This window comes from Bubalus bubalis, chromosome 23, assembly GCF_019923935.1.
Source record: "Bubalus bubalis isolate 160015118507 breed Murrah chromosome 23, NDDB_SH_1, whole genome shotgun sequence".
Classification (NCBI taxonomy): Eukaryota; Metazoa; Chordata; class Mammalia; order Artiodactyla; family Bovidae; genus Bubalus; species Bubalus bubalis.
In genome coordinates, this window is record NC_059179.1 from 22118597 (window position 1) to 22139350 (window position 20754).

The window sequence follows — 20754 nt, forward strand, 5'->3', positions numbered from 1 at the left end:
GAGGCCAAAAAGAAAAAATAAATAATGAAGTTGTCCACTTTGACCCCTCTTCCGATTTAAATCAGGTCCCCTTTATAACCTTAAAAAAAAAATAGAAGCAGATCTGTAGAATCAACATTTTTGATGCCTACTGTATTCACGGTCATGTTCTAGTCACCAACCACAAGACCACCAGAGGGCGCTCCTTCCCTGTCGATCCACCCTTCGTCAGCGACTCAGAAAAATTCACGTTAAACTTGACTTGTACAGTCTGGAAAAATTTATGTTTAATCCATAAATATTTACCTAGAATTTATTGTGCTGCCAGGAGAAGAGCTAGGTTCCCAAGATCAGAATGAGTTAGTCAGAATTGTGTTAGTCACAATTCCTAATACCAGACGCTAAGAGCATAGCAAAGGCTGAAAGTAAATAGCCGGGAACAAGGTGGGATAAGTAAAGTTTCTAGATCTGTGGAGTCTGTTAATTTAAATATTGGCTCCTGGTTTTAGAAGCCAGGGGCTTCCCAGGTGGCTCAGTCGTAAAGAATCCGCCTGCCAGAACAGAAGACGCGGCTTCTACTCCTGGGTCCGGAAGATCCCCCGGAGAAGGAAATGGTAATCCACACACGTATTCTTGCCTAGAAAATCCCATGGGCAAAGGAGCCTGGAGGGCTATAGTTCATGGGTTTGCAAAAGAGTAGGACACGACTTAACGACCAGACAACAACAACAATTCATTAAGAGATCCCAGATTGCTTGCGCTCTGTAACCAGGACATCGATCTCCGCCCTAAGATACTTTGTAAACCAGAACCAGAGACCTATCCTTAGGTGGCTCCAATAGTTAGCCCCGCAATTTCAAGTTCCCCATCCCTTTCTTTTTTTCAGGGCTCCCCGCAGTTCTCTTACAGTTCACTTCTGCTCCAGATCAACACTTCAGTTGCCCCCAGGCCCAAGGACAAAGAATTACCCGTAGCAGCCACACCTGGCTCCGCCCATTCTTTTTCCGATTTAAAACCCGCGGGCTTTTCCTGTTCTGCATTCCTAGACTTCCTGTTTTGATTCTCGCGACAGTTAGGAGGCCTCGCGTGAAGTTTGCTTTGCGACCCCTTCTGCATTTGAGACCTGCAGGACTGTGTGTCTGCCCTACCCCCACCTCATCAGAGTCCCTCTAGTCAGGAGTGGCGTCTACGCCGCTAAGGACTCCCTAAATGAAAGGGCTTGGCTGCGTTGAGAGTTACAGACCGCTTCCGAGAGCCCGTCTTCTAGAGCCCTCGGTGCGCATGCGGATCCTATTCCTCTGGGCCGTCCAGAGGCCCAGGCGGAGGCCCGGCCCCCAACCTCGGGGTTGATGAAGAGGCCAGCCCAAGCCGCTCTATCTCGGGCCAGCTCCTTCTGGACCGAGCCTGACTGAATAACGTCCCCTCCCTGGCTGCAGAGCTCAGTTTCCGACCCTACAAACTGTACTGCCGCGCAGCTTCTGTAGGCTGCTGGGGGCAGGCCGGGGCGGGGTCTGGCAGACCCCGGGTACCGCGGGCAGGCCTCCAGGAATGCTCTCTTCCCCGCCCCCAGCCCGAAGTGCCACGTTGGCGCTAGTGGCGGCCTCGAGACCGAATGCCTCCGGCGCTGCCTGCCTCGCAAGCATAACCTGTAATTCCGACCCGGAACGCTGCCCATTGGGGTGTTGCCCCGCCCACCTCTCCCTGCGGCCGCTAGTCGGCTGGAACTTCTAAATCACCCGGCTCCTGGGGTTGAAGCACCTGCCGGATGTGGGGAGGGAGGAGGCGGCCAGATGTGAGGAGGCAGAATTAAGCGCCGAGTCTCTTGGCGACTTGGTAGGAAAGTGGAGTGGACAGGCCTGCAATCGCCCTTGGGCGGCGGGGAGACGTTAGTTGGCTTTGCCCTGCAGGAGCGCTCGACTTGGCACCAGAATTCCTACTGCTTTGCCATTATGCAGCTCTTCTAGCGGATGGGACTGTAAAGTCAGATGCTACAGGGCCTAGCCTTTCAACCAACTCTAGCTTCTCAATTACCTTCCTCTCCCATCCTACCCCCTAGTCCCTACGCCCATCCCAGCCCACCCCACCCCAACTCTAGTCCTTTCCCAGCTTGGGTGTCCGGTTACTGCTCTTCTGTTCTGTGACTTTGGCCCAGGCTAAGGGAAGTGGCCCAGGAGGGTCCCGTGCGGCTGCATAAAATTGGCAGCTTCAGAACAAGGGGAGGGGGTGGGGTGTGCGACGTCTAGGGGGCGGGGAGAGGGGGCGGAGGAGCTGATCTCCGAGTGCAAGTCCGTGGGCTCTGTCAGAGAGATTCTCAAGTCGGAGCAGAGGTGGCTGACGGGCCCTTTCCACTGCCTGCGTTTTTGGACAGGAGTCACGGCTGCTCTGAGGGGCGTAGTCCCGGACACTAGGTGAGCCGCTCTGGGCCCCAGGGCATCACCCCCCAACCCCCGCAACACACACACCCCTCCGCCCTACTTCCTTTCCACCCTTGTTAACAACTCCTTCTGGGACCATCCATCCGCATCCACCTCTGGGGCAGGAAGCTTCAGAGTGGTGGTGGTGATGCCTGTGTGTGCTTGAGCTTTACCATTCCCTCCTCTCACCTCTCCCCAACCCTCAAGAACATCCCAATCAATTACCACCCAGCATAACTGATGACCCCTTTAGGGTCACTCTGCCTCCGTGTCCAGGGTCTACTTGATTCCGAGGTAACATGGGAGGGGGCAGTGCTAGAGTTCAAGTTGGTAAGAGGAACAGGGAGGTTGCTTCTGACCTTCCTGACCTGGCTTTCCTTCTCGGCAGGGTGCCGCTCACGCGCTGATGCCCCGAGTGCTCTCGGCTTCCAGCTAATCATGCCACAGCCGCCCGCCGCTGCCTTGGCGCTGCCCCTGCTGCTGCTGCTGTTACTGCTGGTGGTGCGGACGCCGCCTCCGACTGGCGCGCGGCCATCCCCGGGTCCTGATTACCTGCGGCGCGGCTGGCTGCGGCTGCTGGAGGAGGGCGAGGGCTGCGCTCCCTGCCGGCCAGACGAGTGCGCCGCGCCGCGGGGCTGCCTGGCCGGCCGGGTGCGCGACGCGTGCGGCTGCTGTTGGGAATGCGCCAACCTCGAGGGCCAGCTCTGCGACCTGGACCCCAGCGCCCATTTCTACGGGCGCTGCGGCGAGCAGCTTGAGTGCCGGTTGGACGCAGGTGGCGACCTGAGTCGCGGAGAGGTGCCCGAGCCGTTGTGTGTCTGCCGCTCTCAGCGCCCGCTCTGCGGTTCCGACGGCCGCACCTACGCCCAGATTTGCCGCCTGCAGGAGGCGGCCCGTGCTCGGCCGGACGCCAACCTCACCGTAGCGCATCCTGGGCCCTGCGAATCGGGTACGCACGGCTCAGGGTCCCGACCCCCGGCACTTGGGGCTCCTCGTGGCGTTGCTCCCGGGTCCCGGACGCCGTGAATGTCTGGCCAGCGGAGTGAAAAAGATGAGGCCAGGGAGGCCTCGAGTCCATTATGAGTTTACTCTCGGGGTTGGTCCGCGGAGGCCGCCGCCTGAAGTTGGGGGTCCGGAGCTTTGTCAGCAAGCGGCGTGCGCTGGGGTGCGTGCAAGCTCCAGAGGCGGCTGGCAGAGACCAACCCTCTGAGAAAGCAGGCACATAGTTAACGCTTGGCCTCAACTTTGAGAGAGTGAAGGGAGACTCTCAGACTGACCAGGCCTCCGGAATCCAGGCAGGGAGATGGGTTCCTGTGAGATGCAATCAAGTTTCGTTTGAGCAGCTTCCTAAAGCCAGTGCTTACTTAACCGAGGCTCCGAACCGCTCATTTAGGGATTAGTGTAGAAGTGGGGCTCTCCCAGCTTCTCCTCCCCCATCCCAGGGGGCTGAGGGCCATTCAAGCCTCAAGTTTTCTTTGGCTGCTTTAGTAACCTTCACTTCCTGAGCCCCTTTGAGGGGTCTGGTTTGGCTGGCGCTGCTGGGAAAACAAACGCTCTGCAGGAGCTTCCCCCCACAACTCTAGGCTTTCTGCCTGCTGCCCAGATTGGTTTCAGTGTCTTTGCCTTTGCCATGTGGCTGCCCCACCTCCCCAGGGTGGGGTGGGGAAAGGGCTGCTTCTCTGGCCTTTGGCAGCTGGCACGTGGTAGGGAGAGGGCAGGATGTGGGGGAGGGAGGTGTTGGTTATGAACACATTAGGATAGGGGCCTGGAGGGCAGAATGAGGACAGGGGAGCAATCAGGGACAGACTGTGGCTGCCAAGCTGAGCTGTGGGTCTCTGTGCTTGTTCATGCAATCTGTCTGCCTGTGCATTTCCATCTCTGCGTTCCTACCCTTGTGTGTATCTGCAGCTACATTTGTATGTATTACCTGTGTGTACCTGTCATGTTTATACATGTGTATTTACCTCAGCATATATTGTGTTCCTTCACAAACACATTCAAAATGTTTGTTATATGGGGTCCTTGCTGGGCTGTGTGTGCCATTCTATTCTCAGGCCTCCCATCTCTACCTTCAGCACCTCAGATCCTGTTGCACCCATATGATGTTTGGAATGTGACAGGGCAGGATGTGATCTTTGGCTGTGAAGTGTTTGCCTACCCCATGGCCTCCATAGAGTGGAGAAAGGACGGCTTGGACATTCAGCTGCCAGGGGATGACCCCCACATCTCGGTGCAGGTAGGGGCAGGGAGCTGAGGCCTCCCCAGGGCAGCCCAGGGTCCTCCTAGAAGAATACTGCTGACTCCTCCTGGCTCCAGTTTAGGGGTGGACCGCAGAGGTTTGAGGTGACGGGCTGGCTGCAGATCCAGGCTGTGCGTCCCAGTGATGAGGGCACCTACCGCTGCCTGGCCCGCAATGCCCTAGGCCAGGTTGAGGCCCCAGCTAGCCTGACAGTCCTCACACCAGGTAAGGGAAAGCCCTGAGCTCTGGGGGCTGGGGGAAGGTGGTGGATTCAGGCCCTTGACTGTGTGTCCAGATGTGATGTGCATGTGGGTACACACACAAGCATGGCTTTCCCACAGACTGGGATTCGTGGGCACTGACAGCACTTCTTTCCTGTTCTCCCCTCTTTGTCTATATGTGTTTGCAGACCAGCTGAACTCCACAGGCATCCCCCAGCTCTTATCCCTGCACCTGGCTCCTGAGGAGGAGGCTGAGAGTGAAGAGGGTGAAGATTACTACTAGGTGCAGAGCTGTGGCCCGTGGGGGTGGGTGAGTGGGGGTAGTTTTCATTCCCGCTCTTGAAAAGATCTGGAAAGGCAGAGCAGGGCCCCTTCACAGATGGATTTAATGCCTTTAGTGGGAGAGATGTGATGGTGATAGGAGAGACAAAAATTGGAGGAGGGTAAGAAGAGAGCCAGAAACTAGGAGAGGTGGGATGCAAAGGGGCCCATGCAGGAGATACTCTGGCCAGGACAGCCTCTTGTGTGGACCAACTAGGCAGACCGTAACAGTTGCCTGCTGGTCTGTAGGCTAGGTGGGTGGGTGGGTGGCTGGGTGGGTGAGGAGGAGCAGAGCTGAGACAAAGACGTGCAAACACCAGGCTCGTCCACTTCTTTTTAGCAGCCCTCCCTCCAACACTGCTCAACCAGTCTTCTGACTGCTTTTCTGCATAGATCCTGCTCTTATTTTCCTAGAGCACAATCTTTGCCTAACCTCAGTTTACCCTTCCTCAAAACTCACCTTCTAGAAAATTTCCCTCTCATAAATCCCAGTTCACTTACTAAGTGTTTGGTGTTTGCCCTCTGCTGTCCAGGAGAGCCTGATAGAGCATAGTTTATTTAGCTCAGTGCAGTAAGATGGGCATTTGGTCATGTCTAATTTTTCTGTCATTCTAGAAACTCTGTGAGGGCAGCACCGTATCTTATACCACTTTGTACTGGACAGTGCCTAGCACAGGACTAGGCACAGTAGGCATACAATAAAGACTTATGAAACAAACTGAGCCACACAGATGGTTCATGCAGATTTGCACACAGAGACTACATTTCTTTAGGAGGCCTTCCAGGGTACTAGGAATCTGGCTTCCAGAAGTTGTAGGTCCTGCTCTCTAAGCACGTGCCTGCCAGATGTAGAGGAAGCTTGAGCTGCACACCCCCTCACCTTCCTACACAGGCAGGAAGGCTGGAGCCATCAGATTGGGAGGGAGGGTATCCTCCCAGTCTGCACTCCACTGGGGCTGATCTAGAGACAGATTGCCTGCGCCTCTGTCCCCTCCCCAGGCAGTGTGGGGAACCAGATCTATGTGGGTAGGACCGAGTATGAAAGCATAAATTGGATGGAGGAGGGGAGAAGTTTGGTCACATGTATGAGCCGCACCCTAAGACTTCCCTATGAATCCGCCCATTTTCCAGCTGAACTCAGACAAAGTCATGTAAAGTCTGTTTTCTCATCTGCCCTAACTGGCATGTCCTCTCTCTGGAGGTCCCTCACAGAGCCGTACTCTTTCGCTCCCGAAAGCTCTCTCCACCTTCTCCTTACCTAGCCCAGGGACACTGGTGAGGCGCAGTGTTTATTGACTGCTTGAAGGAGAAAATGAAAGCTTAAGTTCTAGAAGCTAAGACCCTGTGTGTGGATGTCAAGGGCCTCCTACGCGCCTGGGCTCCGCCCGAAGCCTGGCGCCACAACAGGAGAAGTCGTGGTTGGCTCGGTGTCTGAGCTTGTCCTCTGAGGCCCAACGCAGGGAGCCCGGCCTCTTGGGAGGGGTGTGGCCCAGACCCCAACCCAAGGGCTTGGCTGCACCTCCTGTGAAACCTCATTGCCGAGTCCTGGCTAGAGTCCGGCGTTGCCTGGAGCTGTGCTCAACTGCTCCAGAGGGTTGAATTCATTACTTGGGGCAAATTCTAAGTTGACAGCGAAATCAGGAATAGGGATGTGAGCGGTGTGGCGGCGATTGCGGGGAGGAGCAGCCCATTAAGAGTCTGGACCAGACGGAGGTCTGCTCTGCGCTGGAAGAGGGGACAGGAGTCTGGGTCCCCGGAATCCGCCTGGGAATCAGCCCCTGACTTGTTCTTCGCCAAGACTCTGGGCCAGCTGGGCTCAAAGACGCCCCCTGGCGGGCCCATCAATCCTGCGCCCGCTTGGAGACCAGAGGCTCTACTAGATCCTAGAGGGTCACACGCGTCCCAGAACCTGTACTCCCCGATCAGTTTTGCAGATTTTACAGGATGTTCAGGTGCAGGCTCCTTCTAGCCTCAGTTTTACCCTCCGGCGCTGCAGGTTCAGGCCCCACAACCTTGACTAGGAGGAACCCCTGCTTCCTCCCTCCCCCTCCAACCCCCTTCCCCTGCCTCTGCTCCAGCGGACCGGCTTTAATAACGTCGCTGGAAAGTGACATGCGATTTATTATTAAAGTAATGCGGGGACGGGAAAGGTTTAATAAACGCGCTGCAACACCAAGGATTATTCTCCGCAAATAAATGAGAGCGCGGGAGGCGTTTTAATAAATAATTTCCCGGCGCTCCCGGGGGAGAAGAGGGAAGGGGGAGGAGGAAGGGGAAGCCGAGCTGCTGCCAGAACCCCCTGCTTCGCTTCCCCACGGGTTTCCAAGCCTTTCTCACGGCTTTCGTCCTAGGTTGCTCACACCCGACATGTGAGGTTCCAGGAGAGCTGACTCGCAGTGGTCTAGGTCTGAGGCGGGAGAGGCTCTGTCCCCTCCTCCCCCCTCCCCCCATTCCTGGGATTTTAAGTAGTTTGCCTAAGATGTGGAATGCACTTCTATCCAGCCCTCAACCAGAGGTCTGGAGTCAAGACTGGACCAGACCAGGAAGGGTTAAACGGAGACCCGCCCCTCCCTCGCTGAGGATACTAAGTCTCAGGGCCTGGCTACTCCGCTCCCGGCTTTCGGCTGACCCGGGCTGGGCGTCCACGCAGGATGAGGGAGTAACCTGTGGAAGGGAGTTGTGTGTACAGGTATGTAGGTGCTACACGTGTTCAAATGACCCTGGCTCACTCCTCAGACCATTTGGGGAATAGAGCCACTGAAACCAGTTGCTGGTTGTTAGCTCAAAGGCTTCAAGGAAGTGTCCTTGAGCCGAGCTGGTCTAAACAGAGGGAGTCCAGGTGAAGCCCAACTCTTAGCTCTTTGGTGAACTCGTGTGTGTGTGTGTGTATGTGTGTGTGTGTGTGTGTACTCGAGGGCTGAGCAGAACTGGAGCCCCAAGGGGGAATCCACTTCTCGAATAGAAGCCTGGAGGCACGAGAGGGTGAATCTGATTTCAAAGAGGGCCCAGACTGCAGAACTTGGAGATCAAGGACAAGTCCTTGGCTTTGGTAGGTAGGGGACACCTGCTAGGCAAGTTCTGTGCCTCTTGGAGAGACATCTCTGGCGACACCTCTGGCAACCCGGCGTGGGTTGGGGGACGACGGGTACAGGAAGTAGTGAAAGAGTGCCATCTGGTGGTTATTTCTGGTTGCGGCAGCCAAACCTGGGTCTAGGGTCTTGAGACAGTTAATTTGGAAAAATTTGAGTAAAAAGGTGCTTGGATTTGTGTTTATATATGTATGTGAAGGTGCACATGTATATGTGGTATATATATGATATATATAATATGTTTGTAGTAGTTATGTGTGTATATGTGTGTCTACATGCACTGTATACATTTTATATACACATATATGTATGTACAGGCTTCCTTTTATGGCTCAGTTGGTAAAGAATCCACCTGCAGTGTGGGAGACCTGGATTTGATCCCTGGGTTGGGAAGGTCCCCTGAAGAAGGGAAAGGCTACCCACTCCAGTATTCTGGCCTGGACAATTCCATGGACTGTATAGTCCATGGGGTCACAAAGAGTCAGACATGACTGAGCGAGTTTCACTTTCATACTTTCATATGTGTGTACATCACAGTATGTTATGTATGTAGATTACATAAAGACATGTATATAACATATGTGTAGATAACCATGTAGGTGCATATATGTAAATCTGTATATAAGCACTGTATATATGGATGTGCTATTATATGTGTTTTTTGCTTTTTAGTTGCTAAGTCATGTCTGACTCTTTTTGTGATCCCATAGACTGTAACCTGCTAGGCTTCTCTGTCCATGGAGTTTCCTAGGAAAGAATACTGGAGTGGATTGCCATTTTGTCCTCCAGAGGACCTTCCCAACCCAGGAATCAAACTCTCGTCTCCTGCATTGGCAGGCAGATTCTTTACCACTGAACCACCTGAGAAGCCCCTTGTTATATGTATGTAGCTGTATACATACATGTATTTGCGAATACATATTCCATTATATGCCATTCTTTCACCAAATATTTATGTGCCAACACTGTTCTTAGGGCTGGAGATACACCACAAAAAAGCACATTGTCTTTGCCCTCATGGAACTTAACATTCTATTCTAAGATGTGCATGTGAATGAATTACATACATGTATGTTTACAGGATTTCATGTGCATGTTTGTGTAGCTATGCTTATATATATGTGTGTGAGGAACAGACGGGCTTAAATACTCTGGTGGGCTTGGAGATTCCCTGTTGTTTTGCTTAAACATTCAGGGCCCATTGCCTAGGACTCTCAAGTATGTAGGCAGTTGAAGGCAAAGGGAAAGAGGCTGGAGACATAGGCTGATAACCTAGGATAAGTTTTGGATATTTCCTCTGAATGACTAGGTTCTTTTAAACAGGGAACAGCTATGTAAGTTCACTTAGAGTGATGGAATGTCAATGAAGATCAAGTCTCACCTCTACTCAAAGCAGAGCAACTTAGGAGGAACGAAGATGGGTTGGAGGTGGGTGAGAATGGAATCTGGGAGACTGGAGGTAGGAATAGGTTCTTGGAGGACAGTGGTAGGGGCATTTAGAGACTGGAAGGGATCTGATCTGGGAGGTAGTGATGGGAGCTCTGGGACTCAGTTGTAGATAATGGGGGTGGTTTGAGAACCCTTGAGGAGGGATGAGCTGGTGGACAGAGATGGGGTCTGAGGGGAGTAATGAGGTCAGGATAAGGGATGGGCTTGGGGAAGGGTACAGAAGCAGAGGCTCTGGTGGCAGGGAAAACCAGTCTTGGGGTGGAATTTGGAGGCCAGCTCTGATGGAGTCATCCTTTCTCCCACTCCTTCCTTTTCTATGTGGGAGCCCCTAATATTCTTCTCTAGTCCTCTCTCCTCAAGCTGGGTCCCAGACATGCTGTAGACAGAGGAGAAGAGCTCAGGCTCCAGGACTCTGCCTGCCGTAGGTAACTCCCGCATGGCTGAAAGAGGCAGAGCTCACAGCACCACTGTCCCATGAAGCTCCATCCCAGCCCTCTGGGCCATTGCCTGCCCCGCTGCCATTACCAGCTTCCAGACTGGGCTCAGCCCAGGGGTTTCAAACAACTGTGACCTGGAAAGGTCACAGAACCTCCCCTCACCACGCGCACATTTCTGAGACTGAACTAGGAAAGGTGCTTCCGAGTCCTTCCTTCCTTCCCTCCTTTTGCTGGATGTTCTCCAGACACAGTCGAGGCCAGAAGTCTTCAGGTACCATCCTCACTCTTGGTCTGTGGTAACACCTCACGCCTGACCCTTACTTCTAAGCCTCCTGTGCTGGGCTACTTTATCCTAAAGCCAGAGTTTATGTCCCTTCATTGCCTCGCCTCCCTCTCCTCAGTCCTTTCCTCCTCCAGAGTTGAGATCTTAGGTCCCCAGATTGTGACCCCAGGGACTAAGACACAGGCTAGTTCCTGGCCTGGCTTTATTTTCAGTATTTTCTCTGCCATCTGGGCAACTGAGAGCTCTTGGAACAGGGTGAACAGTTAAGAAAATCAGTTTTGGCGACAAGTGCTACCCCACAATCAAGGTTCACCCCGTCTTGATGAGCAGCATCATGGGAGGCAGGATGGACTTGACGGTACTGAAATGGGGTCATGAGAAGTGAAGGGGTCTTCCAGGATGAAGGTCGAGGGCTCTACTTCCTGCTTCCCCTCGGATCCCCCTTCCCCAACCCCAGATCATTAGGGCAGAGTTGGAGAAGTCCCCATAGGTCTTCTGGATGCAGCTGGCTCTCACAGGGGCCCAGGTTCTAACTCTGGCTTCCCTGCTTCCCATGCCCCTCCCCTGGTACCAGAAGGGGTTAAATTCTGGGGGCAGTAGTGGGGATCTCTAGTGGAAGTGGTCTCTGAAGTGTAATGATGATATCGTTTCTTAGCCTTTGGGCTAAGATCAAGTGAAGGGTAACTTTAGGTCTTTGGAACAGATCTGGGGCTCTGTGGGCAAGGACAGGCTGGCTAGGAAACATGAGGTGTGTGGTACTGCTTTTTAAGTGCATACCTTGGGTAAGTTTGTAAGTTTCCCTTCTTCCCAGTCCTCTGCAAAATACTGATAAAATGTCTCCTATAAGTGCTGTGATGAGATTAGAGATCTTGTAAGTAATATCTGAAACACAATACGTATTCAACAAATGGTCGATTTTACTATCACTTTTTCTGGGTGGGGGAGTTGCATGGAGATGGGGCAAAGTACCTAGTACAGAGATCCCTGCTGCGGTGTGTGGGTAATCACAGTCCCGCGCCTGCCCATAGGAGGCCTGAGGAATTCGGCCTTAGGAGGAGGGGAAGGGCTATGACAAGGTGGGGATGGGTAGGGACTGGCTTCAGAGAGCTTGGCAGCCTTCACCCTCACCCCTGCCCCCTCAGGGACCCCCTGTCAGAACCCAGGGCTCTAGATCTGTGCTTGGAGGGAGGGGCGCCCTGGAAACTCACTTCCATCCATCTCTTTTATCAGGGTTGCTGAAGGGCTGGAGCTCCAATGGGGCCTCTGATGGGGAACAGATACAGACCAGGCGGAAGCAGCCGGAACAGTGCTGAGTTGGAGCTAAGGACCAGGCCAGGGGGTCAGTGAAGACAGATAAAGCTCAGAGCAGCTGGGGACTCAGGAGACCCGTGGGGAGGGGCAGCAGGGGCTGAGGGCAGGCTATGTCCTGTCCTGGGAGGAGGCAAGGTCCGGAAGCTTCTGATGAGGGCGCTGTCCATCAAGGACTTCAAATGGCCAGCGGAGGCCCTTAATAACTCTTTGGGAGGAGGGAAGGGACCCCCTGCCCTAGATGTGGCTGCAGGAAAGCCAGGGTGCCTGTCCAGGATGAGGGTCAGTCCCAGAAGAAACAGCCTGGAAACAGGGTCCAGGCCAGAGGCAGCGCTTCTGGGGGCTGTCTTCCCCTTAAGGCGAAGATGGGGAAAAGGTTAGTAAGCAATCCTGCGATTTTAGTTCCTGTTTTAATTAACTTTGAAGGGCTTGGGGCCTCCCTGAACACCAGGGAAAGGAGCAGAGTAGACGTTTATTTTCCTCCTTTCCCTTTTAAAGACAATTTTATTAAATCACTTTGTTTTCATTCTGGCTCAAACATGGGGCATTTAAATGGAAAAGTAATTATTTTACCTTGTTTGCTTATGGTGAGAGGAGAGTCAGGAAAGGGAGGGATGCAGATGAGAGGAAGAGGTTGGCAGCTTCGGGCTGGCACACATGTGCGTACGCACACAAATACCCTACAGACAGGCCTGCACAATCAGGCTCCCACTCACAGCAGCCTCGATCACCGCACAAAGCCCCTCACACTGACGCACATTGTGTACCCACAGAAAGACATGCCTTGCCCACGTACCCTCCCAAATGTAGGCACCTCAGTACTTGCAAGCTTGGAGCATCCACCCTCCTGAAGATAAATTCCTTTACCACCACCATAGCTCCAGGCGAACACTCTATGTCTTACACAAACACTCCCAACACATCAGGCTCACAGCACAGGCCCCCTCACACCTCACAGGTACCCCCACATACCCCTTACAAGCATCAGGGGGTATGCACGCATGTGCACACACACACACACACACCCTCAACATATCTAGACCTTTTCAAGACAGTTGAGTTGTATTATCATTAGTGCGTACAGATTGAGACACACAATTCTCAAACACACAAGCCCGGGATTTCCGTGGTGGCCTAGTCCTGCCAGCCTTGTGAGGCCGAAACAAACAAACAGAAATCAAAGGACACCTGGCAACAAAGCTGGGGGTGAGGTGGGATGCTGTCATGGAGAAAGGGGGCCCCCAAATCGACCTACCTGCTAGGCGACTCCATGCGCCAGTTTCTCTGTGCCTGTAACATTCTTGGATGGATCTCTCCATCTCTCCTGACCTTGATTCTGCAGCCTCTGGGACAGTCCCCACTGCCTCTCACCCATTCTCCACCCCAGGCGTGCGAGAAGGCCAACAGGTCTCTTGGGCTCAGCTGCCCTGGCCAGGACCGGGTTCTAATTCAGGATTCCCCACCTCCTGCCTCCCTCCCCCACTGTGTGGACCAGCGTCAGAGGGGTTAAAACTTGGGTAGTGCACCCCCTCTCCACTCCCACCCCTGGCTGATACTTTGAGGGCCGGGTTCGCGGGAGGGAGCCATACCTGTACTTTGTCTTCATCTGTCACCGCTTCTGACAGTCAGATACATCTTGTGGGGGTGCGTGGAGGGCGGGGGAGCAATAATTAACCTCTCCCGCCTCATACCCAAACGCGGCTGCCTGCCTGCCTGCCTGGCCGGCTGGCCCGGCGGAAACAACTGCAGGGTCTGAAGAGTGAAGGAAGGGGGAACGGGGAGGAGAGGGAGGGGGCGAAGGGAGAGCGCGGGAGAAGCCGGAGAAGCGCGCTGAGAGGAGGGACCCTGACGTTTTTATTGCCCTGCCAGCCTCTTTTCTGCACCTTTCTCTCCACTCTCTTCCTGGGGAACTGCGGGAAGCTGGGAGAAGTGATCAGAGGGAGGGGAGAGGATGAAAGCCACGTGCACGCACCTCTTCCCACTGGGGAGTTCAGGACCCTCCTGAAGGCCTGGGGGCTGATTTGGGAGCACAGTGGTGTGAGGGGGAGTCCTTCATACACTAGTGTTGCACAGGGACAAGGAGGAGGAAGAGAGTGTTGGGTGGTGTAGAGGGGGCAGAGGATGCCATGCTGGTTTTTCTCATTTGTGGCAGGTGACTCATGCTTGTGTTAAGGATGAATTATTCTTCCAATCAGTGAACAGGGATCAGTCTCATAGGGGCTACCATTGAAAAGGACTCCAGATTTGGAGTGGGGGATAGAGGATGCTTCTAAAAAGTCAAGTAAGGCTGTGGGGGTTGGGATGGGTGTGGCTGGACTCAGAGCTTGTACAGAAAGAAGACAAATTTGGGCTGGGTCCTTGGATGGAGCAGGTGGGACTCAGGGTCAGGCAAGAATCACCTCCAGCCAAGGAGGCGAACGTGACTACAGCATTCCCAGCAGCCAGATTGCCAAGCACTGGGGTTTGTCCAGGGAGTAGAGAGGAGACAGGAAGGAGAGGTATTGTCACTGCTGGACTCCTGGGGGTGGGGTGCAGAGGGAAAGGGCCCTGCTTGTCCCCTGGGCAGCCTGAAGGCCAAGAGATTCTAGTTTTCTCTATCTCTTAGAGACAGTGTTACTCAAATATGTCATCTGCAGTGTCTGAGAAACAGGACCTTTGCTCTAAGGTCCCTGACTGAGTCGTGGGCAGTGTTGTTCACGAGTCAGGATCCCTGGTTCTCACCCTGGTTCTGCCACTAGCTAGCTGTGTGACAGAAGATAAGTCATTTAAGGTCTCTGGACCTCAGCTTTCTCATTTATAAAGTGGCGGGGGTGGGGAGTTGAGGGGGGACTGACGAGAAAAACTCTATAGACATTGTTAAGACTCACGTCCCATAATCTAGTAAGATCTGAGGAACCTTAGCAGGCTCAGCTGTGCCCCCACCGCCCCTCACACGTGCTGTGGACCCCTCCCACCCTGGAGCAGCGCAGACACAGCCCCAGAGTGCATTTCTCTCTCTCTCTCTCACACACACACAGCCTCCTTGCCCTCGTACTGTGCATCCCTGGACTTCCAATCATCTATGAAACGTGCTGCGATTGGGAAGGCGCCCCAGGCCAGGACACCCCAACAGAAAAGCTGACTCTATACATTTCTGTTAAAAGAAAAACGGACATGCCTCTGCAGAGAGTGGAGAGTGGAGCACTGGAGGCAGAAAGCTAGCTCTGGAAAGGACTTGCAAGTGGGGAGAGGGATTGTTGGGAGAGGGAAGAGAGCCCTGGAGAGGTGAGGAGAGATAAAGAAGCAGAAGCCTCGGCTCAGCTGCAGGGGACTCACGCTGAGAGTGTGGAGTGAGATGCTGACAGCCCTGTCAGGAAATCACCTCCAAGCGTCCCACACCCTGGTCTGCTAGGCTCCATCTCCCCAGGGGAGGAACCCCAGTGAGTCACGCTGCTGTCTGTCCCCTTGATTCCCCTCCCCTCCCCCCTAAACACACAGCCCTGCTCCAAAAGAGAATTCATTTCTGGCTATTATTTTCATCACCTGAAGAAATGCTGTGCATTTTGACAGCACCAGGGGAGAGGAGAGAAGCAGGAAGAAGTCAAGACTGCCTGGGTTGGGGTCACCTAGGGTGGCTCTGTGTTACCCAGAGCAATGTGCTGCCTAGGATGGAGCTGGTCTCCTAGGCAAGTGTGGCATTTAAGAAAGAAATGGACTTTTCTCTAATAGCATGGAGTCTGGAGCAGCAGTGGGTCACCTGGGACCTATTGCTGCTGCTGCTAAGTCACTTCAGTCGTGTCCGACTCTGTGTGACCCCATAGACGGCAGACCACCAGGCTCTCCCATCCCTGGGATTCTCCAGGCAAGAACACTGGAGTGGGTTTCCATTGCCTTCTCTGGGGACCCATTAGGGGCCCTGGAACAAATCTAGGCTCTTGCATAGGCTCAGCCCTGGTGAAGGAGAGGCTTGGGGTTTGGAGAGAATGGTTCAAGCAGCCTTATTTGTGGAGTGGAGAGTCTATCTCAGCCTTGGAGGTCAGAAATGAGTTCCAGTCATTTGGGGAATATTCTGGGCTTTCTTCTCTAGCCCTGGCTCCTTTCTCCCAGCTCCCCTTCTGTGGGAATAGGTCTCAAATTCCAGCCCCAACCCTCACTTTCCCCACTCATCACCTTCATAACTCCCTAGTCTGTTTTTCAAGAATTCTTTTTATTGTTCTTTACTTTTAAAATATAGTACATGGATATATGCTTACGAAAATTTCAAACAATCCAGAAATGTGTAGACAAGAAGCAAAAGCCCCTTTTTCCTCCCCACTAATTCTACTCTCTTCTCCATAAGTTTGCTGGGGTTAACAATATGGTATGTATTCTTCTAGGTCTTTTACATATTCACTACACACAAACACACACAAATTCGATTTTAAAACAATTATTGTATTGATTTATGTCATACTATTATTTTACTATTTGCTCATTTCACTTTAAAAATGTCAGACATATTAGGCAGGTCAGCACATAAGGATATATCTTGATCCATATAGGTATATTTCACATAGTACTCCATAATAGATTTAACCAATTCCTTAGTGCTTGGCTTTTATGCTGTTTTGAAGTTTTTGTTCTTACAAACAATGCCACAGTAAACCTCCATAAACCTATGTCATTTTGCACAAGAATGAGCATATCTGAGATTCAGATTTCTTAAAGTGGCACTGTTGGGTCAAGAGATATGTAGGGTATGAATATCTAACCCTGACTTTCTTTTTGAAGCTTGAAACCCACATTTCCAAGCAAGAGTCCACAGATGCTTGAAAGACAGGCCTGCTGAGTATTTACAGGTGAATGTCTCCCAGCACTTGAAATGCAGAAAGTCCAATCCCAAGCTCCTGATCACCTCCTCTTCCATCCTGCTCCCTGCCTCCCAGCCTCCTTGCTTTGGTCAGCATCACCCTACACAGGCTATTGCCCAAGCCCCACACCTTGGATCATCTTTACCAAGGTGTCTGTGTGTCCAGATTTGCCCAGAATTGTCCAGCATATGTGTACTGCCCTGGAAAAATGATTGATAGTACCTCTTTGTACTCAAAACTGTTCTGGATTGGGCAATAAATTAAATCATCATTCTATTCCTCTTTGGGCTTCCGTGGTGGCTCAGCTGGTAAAGAATCTGCCTGCAATGCGGGAGACCTGGGTTCAATCCCGGGGTTGGGAAGATCCCCTGGAGAAGGGAAAGGCTACCCACTCTAGTATTCTGGCCTGGAGAAGTCCATGGACTTTATAGTCCACAGGGTCTCAAAGAGTCGGACACAACTGAGCGACTTTCACTTTCATTCCTCTGTGTCTCTGATTCCTATTCAATCCGTCACCAACTCCCACCAACTTTCTCTTCATTCTTCTTTCTGTTGCATGGCTCTGGATCCCATCATCAGGCTTGAATAAAAACAACTTCCCCACTCTTCATCTCTCCTCCCTTCAACTCATCCTTTCACTCCATTGACCATCATGTGTTTTTGGCCACTTCTTGTATCACAGAACTCTCTTGCTTCCCATTGCCTATAAGACTGAGTCCACTCAAGATCCATCATCACACTATAGTCCACCAGAACAGGTATCTCCCATCTCCATAGGTCAGGAATCGGTATCACCTTAGCTAGAGGAGGAACAGGAGTCAGGCACTGGAAAAACTGTTCCATACCCCACAAAATGATGAAGAGAAAGACTCCTTGTGGTTGGGATGAAGCCTAGAAGGTGACTTAGTGTCTCTCTGAATTCAGATCTGGGGTTGTCCAAAGAGGGAAGCCCTCTTGGGCATTCTGTCTCTTCCTGCTCACCTGCTTTGTTCCCTTGTGCCTCAGAAACTCCAGCCAGTTTCTCCTCCATCTCTTGTTCCAGGTCTGGAGTCTTCAGAGACATCTTTTCATGTTTGGCTCTCATCCAGCTGCCACCTGCTTACTGCACTCCATGCCACCTCTGAGCAGTGTCATATGTGATCAGAGATCATGGGAACTTGCAGTCCTTGAGTGAGAGTGAGGGTGGTAATGTATATATGTAGTGTTGTTAACACACCCTCAAGCCACTTTAAACCCCACCCTGGAAGAGGACTCTCAAGAACCTTCAGGGCACGCCCGGTTGGAACTCCCTATTCCTCCCCCACCACGTTAACTCCCTCCCACCTGAGCTTTTGGGATAAACCTCTGGACTGCTTAACCAAACTTCAGGGCACCTGCAGCCTCCCCACTCCCTTTCCTGGCATCCCTCCCCTCACTCAGATGTTGCCAAATGGATGGCGAGCTTGGATGGGTCCTGGTGGCCGAACTCCAAGCAGAGGGGGAGGCATCCTGGGCCCCTGCCAGCATTCCATCCGCAGTAATTTGGCAGGAAAGCACCAGCTGCATATATCTGCACATCTGTTTATGCCTTTGGCTTGTTATTTATTCTCTGCCTTTCATGGGTAGCGGAGCCAGAGCACACCTCAACTCTTCCCAAGTTAGATTAACCAAGAAAGAAGGCTGGGACACTCAGTCACGACAATTGCTGATGTTCATTGAAGGGTATGCTTTCTCTGGCAGCTGCTGCCACTTTTCTAGAGACACAGAGGAGAGGAGCAGAGAGGAAGGGAGGGGGAGGGAAAGGGTGGAAGGAGAAGAGAGGGAAAAGCTATGGAGTTAGAGCCTTAGTCATGCTGGAATACTTAAATCAGGTGGGCTGATCCCTGACTGCACTGGGGAGAGGGAGAGTTGGCCATTCTTTCAAACACAATCTCTGCTCTTCCTTCCTGCTAGACACCAGACTTCAGCGTGTGTGTATGTGTTCTTGGATGGTGTGGCTGACAGTCAGTCATGGAGATAAGGTCTTTAACAGAGGCTAGGTAGGATGGTCTTCTTTGAGGTACTTAAATGACTCTTCTTGAGGGATTTCTAGGGCACAGACCTGGTGGTGAACCACAAGCCAGGCTCTGTCCCTGGGATTAATAAGGAGAAGGAGTGAGAAGAGGAGGAGGAGGAGGAGGAGAAGGATGAATAAGAGAAAGGGGAGGAGAAGGAGAAGGAAAGAGAATGTTAAAGAATGGAGAAACAGGATTGGCAGGGAAGAAAGAAATGAGTGGAGGGACCTGGAACTTTGGAGATCCTTGAAATGGCTGGGGTGCTATCCTTGGTCCTGACCAATAAAGGACCCAGGAATTGCCCAGAGTCTCTGTCCTGGATGGGGCTCCAAACTCCCTACACTTTCTTTTGAAGGCAACTGGATAATTCTGGAGTAAGGGCAAAGAGCTTGTGGTGGTGAGAACTGAATCCATAGGTCTGACTTCTCCCCCTCTAACCCCTTCTCCCTCTCCTGCCTTTACCCAAAGCAACTCCCTGTGCAGTCAGTGCTCCTTGCAGGAGGCTCAGAGAATCCTGGGCAGGGTTCATGGGTAAGGGTGCAGGCACCTGAACCCATGGCGTAAGTGGGGGAAAGTGGGTGTGCTCTGGGGGAAGGGAGTGCTGGCTTGGTCAGATTAAAAGCAACTAGACCTTGCCAATGCTCTAGACAGACACTTTGCTTTTACTTTCTTTCCTGCTCCTTTGCAGAACTCAAACACCAACATCTTTCCCAACCCCCTCTCAAAAATTATATGTAACGAGCTGTTCATAATCAGGCCTTGCACAGATGGGGGTTTAATCAGTTAGAGTCTAAGCACATGGGCATTCCAAGCTAATCCAATTCCCATCAGTTCATTAGGGGAAATATTCATCACCCAGAGATTATAGTGGGGCCAAAGCTGTGAAAGGATTCTAAAGAGCTGTCAGTGGGGCAGTAACCGAACCAGCCGAGACAGCAGGCCAGGTTGTGTGGAGGGTGCCTGTCAGTCCCTGACTGTGTTCTGAGACCCCTGGTCCTTACCAGACTATGTCATAGTTGTTTTTTTTTAAGAATCACTGCTTATTAACCTTGGGGCCAGACTCTGGAGGGGAAAATAGAAGAGAAATGTCAACTGCCCTTGGGAGTCCCTATGTAGAGGGGAGATACATGGTCCCCTGTATCTAGGGAACCTCCAGTCTGATGGGAGGGACATGGCTCCCACCCCTGTGGACTGCTTTCTGAGCTCTCTGAAGAATGCTAACTTGTAAGTGATCAGGCATTTTTGTCCTAAAATCTCTAGCAAGAGGCAAGAAATTGCCACCTCATGAAGGCACAGGTAGGAACACAACTTCTACCAGTTCCTGCAACAAATGAGAAACAGAAGTTGGGAATACAAGGCAGGGTACAGACTCCAGACCAAGGGACACCGTTACTTTTCTTCTGTCATGGGGGGCTGGGCAGAGTGAAACAAGGGAGAAGGGGTAAGGGCCTTCTCCAAGGTTGACTTCTCCCAAGTAGATAAGACCCTTACTGATATTAAGGGATCTTCACCTCCTGTATTGAGAATCTTGAGCATTTCCCTGTAGTTCCTGCCCACATCCTCATGTGAAGTTTGGAAAGCATGTTTGTTTACCACCTCTGGCTTTCCTGATGCCACCCTCTGCCTACCATTTTTCCTCTCATCATCCCTGGTGGTGTTGGAGGAGGTCTGTCTTAGGTGGTTCACACTCATCCCAGGGTGTTTCTGACCCAAGGGCAAGGCATTTACAGGGCTAGACTTTGGTCTCAAAGCCTGTAGCACTTCCTACCACCTTTAGTCCTAGATATGGTCCTGTGGGCTGACAAGAGCTGGTCCTCTGCAAAGTCCGTCTCCTCTGCCCGGGTCCTCTGCCTTCCTGCTCACCTGGCCCAGAACAGAAGTATAGGAGAGGGAGAACATGGGCCGTGAGGCCAGCCCTCCTCTAGGGACAAGGAAGAGCTTCTTTGAGGAAGTACACTGAAGCTGAGACCTGAAGGGAAGAGGGAGGTACCCAAGTGTGGAGAGGGTAAGGATTCTCACCCTTGTTGGTCCCTTCTGCTCCCTTCACCTCTTATTTCCCAGGCTCCTGGGACCCATTCTTGGCTCACCACCCTTCAGTTCAGTCTCCAAAATCATCCTCCCTTACTCACACTCCATCCAGCATCCAGCCTTT

At 52.4% G+C, this 20754-nt stretch overlaps 1 protein-coding gene across 4 annotated transcripts; it reads left to right on the top strand.

The window, feature by feature from the left end:
• Positions 1 to 890: 890 nt before the first annotated feature.
• On the top strand, positions 891 to 16816 carry KAZALD1 (Kazal type serine peptidase inhibitor domain 1). 4 transcript variants are annotated; one of them, XM_044935033.2, is made up of 6 exons: positions 891 to 2387; positions 2782 to 3342; positions 4448 to 4629; positions 4710 to 4857; positions 5042 to 5136; positions 16490 to 16816. In XM_044935033.2, the coding sequence occupies exons 2-5, from the start codon at positions 2832 to 2834 to the stop codon at positions 5134 to 5136; spliced, it is 936 nt and encodes a 311-aa protein (XP_044790968.1). In that variant the 5' UTR covers positions 891 to 2387; positions 2782 to 2831; the 3' UTR covers positions 16490 to 16816. The 4 variants fall into 4 exon arrangements, with proteins under 4 accessions (XP_044790968.1, XP_044790967.1, XP_025129760.2 ...); XM_044935032.2 differs by lacking the exon at positions 16490 to 16816 and adding an exon at positions 5790 to 5896; XM_025273975.3 differs by lacking the exon at positions 16490 to 16816 and having other exon boundaries at positions 894 to 1812; positions 2348 to 2387; positions 5042 to 5896.
• Positions 16817 to 20754: the final 3938 nt, after the last annotated feature.

Bases quoted from the DNA above. Each gene is read 5' to 3' on its own strand.
- KAZALD1 (XM_044935033.2), top strand. From the start codon at position 2,832: ATGCCACAGCCGCCCGCCGCTGCCTTGGCGCTGCCCCTGCTGCTGCTG. The intron at 3,343-4,447 runs GTACGCACGGCT...TTCTATTCTCAG, and splicing joins TCCTGGGCCCTGCGAATCGG to GCCTCCCATCTCTACCTTCA. The intron at 4,630-4,709 runs GTAGGGGCAGGG...TCCTGGCTCCAG, and splicing joins ACCCCCACATCTCGGTGCAG to TTTAGGGGTGGACCGCAGAG.